The sequence below is a fragment of the Ursus maritimus genome, unplaced genomic scaffold, assembly GCF_017311325.1.
Source record: "Ursus maritimus isolate PB19 unplaced genomic scaffold, ASM1731132v1 scaffold_9, whole genome shotgun sequence".
NCBI lineage: Eukaryota > Metazoa > Chordata > Mammalia > Carnivora > Ursidae > Ursus > Ursus maritimus.
This window is the reverse complement of record NW_024427107.1, coordinates 7,619,903-7,625,902: the sequence shown is the minus strand read 5'-3', so window position 1 is coordinate 7,625,902 and position 6,000 is coordinate 7,619,903. Positions and strand designations below refer to the sequence as shown.

Below are 6,000 nucleotides of genomic sequence, written 5' to 3'. Positions count from 1 at the left end.
GTAATGTAAGAGTAGATTGAGGCTATTTTTAGAGTAGGAAGGACATAAGCATACTTGACAGATTGAAGGCAAGGATTAACTAGAGTCATCCTGGAGATGGATGGAAGAGTAAGGATGGATGATGGAACACAATCTTGGAAAATGGAAGAGGCTGTGATCAAGACCACAGACAATTTGGTCTTTGCAAAAAAGAGAATTTCAACAGGTCAAGAGAGAGGGGCTAGAGAAAGGGATTTTTCTTTCATGTTTCAGCTAAATATCTAACATCTAGCTCAGAGCAGACATCAGCAAATGCCCTTTTACTTTTCTTTTTTTTTTATAATAATTTTTTATTGTGTTATGTTAGTCACCATACAGTACATCCTTAGTTTTTGATGTAAAGTTACATGATTTATTACTTACGTATAACACCCAGTGCACCATGCAATACATGCCCTCCTTAATACCTAACACCTGCCTATCCCAATCCCCCACTCTCCTCCCCTCTGAAGCCCTCAGTTTGTTTCTCAGAGTCCATAGTCTATCATGGTTCATTCCCCCTTCTCTTTACCCCCCTTCCTTCTTCCCTTTCTCCTCCTACCAATCTTCCTATTTCTTATGTTCCATAAATGTGTGAAACCATATGATAATTGTCTTTCTCTGCTTGACTTATTTCACTTAGCATAATCTCCTCCAGTCCCATCCATGTTGCTGCAAACGTTGTGTAATTGTTCTTTCTGATGGCTGAGTAATATTCCATTGTATATATGGACCACATCTTCTTTATTCATTCATCTGTTTAAGGGCATCTTGCCTCCTTCCACAGTTTGGCTATTTTGGACAATGCTGCTATGAACATTGGGGTGTATATGGCCCTTCTCTTCACTACATCTGTATCTTTGGGGTAAATACCCAGTATTGCAATTGCTGGATCATAGGGTAGCTCAATTTTTAACTTTTTGAGGGACCTCCACACTGTTTTCCAAAGTGGCTTTACCAACTTGCATTCCCACCACAATGTAAGAGGGATCCCCTTTCTCCACATCCTCTCCAACATTTGCCCTTTTACTTTTCTGCCCACAAAGGTTTTTGGCTTCTAAGGAGTGGACCATGCCATATTCTTTTGGTAATCCTCCAATAAATAAGTAATGATTGTTATCTGGAACCAATAATCACTTTGTTTTAATTCTTAGCCTTTCTAAGAAAATTTGCTCCTTCTGAAAACTTATCTGCTTTCTGTAGTTTATTCTGTATTGAGGTTTTGGTTTCTGTAGTTTATTCTATATTTAAGCAACTCTATTGGCTTTTTTGGATAAGAATTCATATGTGAAAATTTGTTGCTCCAAATGTAGATGTCATTATAAAATACTTCAACTTTTTGAGGAAAAAGATCAAGTTAAATTGTTTTTAGGGACTTTTGTCCACAGGAAAGCCAATTATGTCAGCAGGGCACTGCTTAAGGTTGCAATTCCTAAACTGCCAAATGGAGTCAATGTGAAATATTACCAAACTCCAAGTTTCCAGTCCACCAAAAGAAAGAAAGAAACGAACAAATAGGGAGGGAGTGAGAGCAAGGAGAGGGTTGGGGATGGAGAGGAGGAGGAGATAAGAATAGAAAAATAAAAAGAAGAAAGTCATACAAAGTTGTGCCAAAACCAAAATGACATGCTGGCATCCATTTAGCTAACGGGTAATAATTTGTAGCTCCACATGAATATCTAACCTTTCAACACTGAAAAGGCCCAAGATAAACGTTCCTGTTATTCCTTACATACTCACTGCCTTACTCTAGCCCAGCCAACCTAGTCTTGGCTCCCTCTCCTTCTTCCTCCTACTCCAGCCTCCAGACATTTTTCTACGCAGACCCTCCCATGCCAGCAAGAGCCACCTACCAACCATCTGCCTCGCTGCCTTCCTGCCCTCATTCATCTGAAGAATTTTCTTATGTCCTACCCCATCAGGAAAACAACCTCAGTTTGTGGGCAGGAACATAAGAGTCTGCCTCTGATAAAGAGAAGTGTTTCTATAAAGCATTTTAATTTTTAACTCTTTCAATCTCTACAATAACTTCATAAGGCATTATTGTACCCATTTTACAAAGGAGGAAATTCAAGCTTAGAAATTTTAAGTGATTTATCCATATTTCCTTAGATAGTAAAGGTCAGAATTGGAGTTCAAATATAGATCTTCTAATTCCTGTTGATATAAATTGTTCTTAAAAAGGAAAAAATGGATTATGCTTTCAATTCTAGGAACATAAAGGATTTTCAAATGGTTGTGAAAGTGCCCTATGAGCTCATAATAAATATTAAACCTATTCATCTACAAAATGAATGGACTTCATGCAATAGTAAACTAGAAGTAGGAAAACACTTTCTAGGAGTGAAGGGCTTAGCTACCAACCTTACCCAAGCAACAGAGAATACTATTTAGTGTTTCAATTTGCAAGAATGCAATAAAAAAGCTCAGCTAAATCTCCAGGCAGGTTTATAAGTAAATAATAACCACATAAGATACATGGGATGCCTTAATGATGTCTCCAAGATGCAAATGATCGCAAGGGAAAATCAACAATGAATGTCCCAAGAGAAAGCAGCAAATATTAAATGAATTTCAGCAAAGTCATTTTTATTAAATTTTCATGCTTTCAACAGATATTCTTGAGTGTCTAATCTATGTCAGTCAATGGATAAGATTCGAGAGTTAGCAACTAAATGAGGTCCATCCCCTGTGGTATAGGAATTCTTCTCTGCCTCCAGTCTTCAAACTTCCTGCTATAACAGACTCTGCTCTGATTTTTGATTTGGTCATTTTGGGGGTATGAATCATTTCCTTCAGCCTGGTTCTCTATGACATTCCCAGTGCTCCTACAGGGCTGACTCCATAATCTCTGGAGGGTAGCTACCAAAATTAAATTACTACAGAGCTTGACATCAATTTGCAGGCCCTTTTTTGGTGCTGGAATCATCTCTATACCACTTACTATCAAGTTCTCTTTCAAGACCTATGATTGCATTAAGAAAACATCACAGCCACCCACATTGTCACATACAACATGGACCAGTTATATAAAAGAAAGATTTTTGCTATCCTGACAATAATAAGGTAGTCAATGTCTTAACACCACTTGGCTGATGGCTCTTAAGTTTCATGGATGTAGTCACATGACATATCATAGGCTCAAAGTCACATTTACATTAGGCTAGATCCTACTTCTCTATAGCAGATAATAAAAATCACAGCCACAAATAGAAGATTTCATAGAGGGATAGAAATTTCAATAAAATAGAACAAAATATGATAAAGATAAAAAGGAATAGCACAGGACTTCTGGAATGATGTACTAGGCTCTCCATAAAAGCAGTGGCAAAAATCATTAAAATCAAATTTTCAAGAACTCTGGAACTTAATCAAAGACTTTCAAAAATCTGAAAAGCATTTGTTCAAATGAAAATGATGAACCTTGGTAAGAACAGAAGGGTTTGTGAAATAAGTCAAGCAGAGAAAGACAATTATCATATGATTTCTCTCATCTATGGAACATAAGAACTAGGAAGATCGGTAGGGGAAGAAAGGGATAAAGAAAGGGGGGGGTAATCAGAAGGGGGAATGAAGCATGAGAGACTATGGACTCTGAGAAACAAACTGAGGGCTTCAGAGGGGAGGGGGTGGGGGAATGGGATAGGCTGGTGATGGGTAATAAGGAGGGCACGTATTGTGTGGTGCACTGGGTGTTATACGCAACTAATGAATCATCGAACTTTACATCAGAAACCAGGGATGTACTGTATGGTGACTAACATAATACAATAAAAAAACATTTTAAAAAACAAAGAATTTCTATTCCATCTTAGGGAATGTAAATCATAATAATCTTAGCAAGCAAGTTATAGCGTATCAATTTTACCTTGAATATATCTGCACTGTTAGGATTAAATAGCTGATATTTCCCAGATCCCAAAATAATAGGACCTGAACATGTTGTTTCTCCATAGACATAAAGGGATACTGTCGCCGTGGTGCCAGCATTTTCAAGATCCCCAGTGACAATGGTCACCTTCCAATCTCCTTCTGCAAAGGAAAAAGGAATTTATATGAAATTGTGGAAGAAAACTATATTAATATTAGGAAATGAGAGATTCTACCTAATCTACTTAGGAAATGAATAATTTGTGAAATCAAAAAGTATTAAAATAACTGCTAATCATGGACTCCCTTTTGGAAGCTAGCATGTGGAAAAGCCTTGGAAATAATAGATCATTTTAATTACAAAGCAAATAAGCAGTAAGCTTTTTAGGATAGCAGATATTTTGGGGAAAAACACTGAATTGGAAGCATTTAGTACTAGGTATTTGGCTGGAAGATTTAGGAGTTTATTCAGACATCACTGTCAAATCGTTGGGTGGGAACTGATGACAGACATATTGATAACCTGACATTAAGGTATTATCTGCACTAGGGAATAGCCTTGGCAAGCTGGGGCTGGTAATAGTTTGGTGATCCTAGCAGAATCACGGTGAGGATGTGGAAAACCCAAACACAAAGTAAAAAGAGCTAAAAATTCTTTTAAAAAAATTTCTGGAGTTCCCTAAGTGTTGGAATGAACCAACAAGTAAGGAGTAAAATATTGTATGTAGAGCCTAGCAGAATTGGGAGGGTTTGGGAGGGGGAAGATGAAGAAAAGAGGTATTTGAAACAGAGGAAGACCATGTGTCGTGTAAGCACAATGGATCATCGAGCTTCTGCCACAGAGATTCTGGAAGCACAGGAAGGTTGAGACAAGCAGAACATAACAGAAAATATCTTTTAAGAAGATCCACAACTTGTTCTGTGATAGGCTTAGTTGGGAAAACAAGTACAGATGGCATTGATTTAATTATTTGGTGCACTTTGGAAAATGACACCATCAACCCCAAAGCAGCAAAACCCTCTCCACGTGAGCCCAGACCACGTAGTCAAGAGTAACAAAGGATAGAGTCCTGCCTGCTAGAACTCTCTACTCATTACAACTGATCCCTGGATTACAAGGGCAATTCAAAGATGTCTTTATTATTATTTTCAAAGCCTCCATAAACACATACTTCCTTGAGTATTTATTACATTTTCAAAAGGGGATGAAGACCATTCTGAATATCTGAATTCTCAGTAAGTCCCCCACTCAGGTTATCTTTCCTTTTTGTACGTAACGCCCCTTTCCCCAGCTCCCAATCCAGCCACAAAGATCACTGGAACATCTCTAATCAGTTTGACAAGACTTGCATCAATTAGGCTTTGTATAATGTTGCATCTGTTACTAAAGATGGAACTTAATTAAGCCTCAGTACCAAAATGCCAAAGGAAGGACACAACTCAGAGGGGTGCACTCTACGATTTCCACCCTGTAGCAAGTTTACTTTGAGGAATTTCAGCTCATTTTCAGTGGGAAAATTAGAAAACATGAAAATTTCAAACTATAATCTCACTGAGAATCCTATCATGATATTAATTCTTATAGAAAGCCTTCCACCTGTGCTTTGATGCATAATTCAACAAGTTAAAGTATCTCTTTTCCTGTTCTTAGATCTTCTTTTCTATCTCATCTCTATTTCCTTCCCCAGCCACCTGGGCCTGCCCTGGGCTTTTTGTACCATGATATCATGGGGAGAGGGACGCAAATGAGTTTGCATGTTGGTTTGGATATCTTGTTTACTACAACAGAGACAAATAGCAATGAGCCAGTGATTTATATAATATTCTTATGTTCTTTCCTTTTGAAATTACCATGTCACACAACATGAGATTTAAAAGTGGAATAACCAATGAAATGTTTTCTGTGGTGATTTTTTAAATTGTCATTATTCTTGGCATAATTTTCCTTACTAGCACTGGAAAAAATAATTATACCAGTATTTCCTATGGTATACTTCTAAAATATGATAATTTAAGTTCTCTAAAAATATCTCACTATAATATGAAATAGTTAGAAACATTTGTAGAAAATATCATAGAGGTACAATCTGAGTCTATATTTCAAAGTTCCAC

General features: G+C 37.3%; 1 protein-coding gene across 1 annotated transcript in view; it reads right to left on the bottom strand.

Annotated features, from left to right (window-relative positions):
• Positions 1 to 6,000, bottom strand: part of RP1 (RP1 axonemal microtubule associated) — a 297,701-nt gene that overhangs the window by 78,743 nt on the left and 212,958 nt on the right. Inside the window, exon 24 of the mRNA XM_040626106.1 lies at positions 3,887 to 4,050. Coding sequence (XP_040482040.1) covers positions 3,887 to 4,050 — 164 coding nt within the window. The remainder of the gene's footprint in view (positions 1 to 3,886; positions 4,051 to 6,000) is intronic.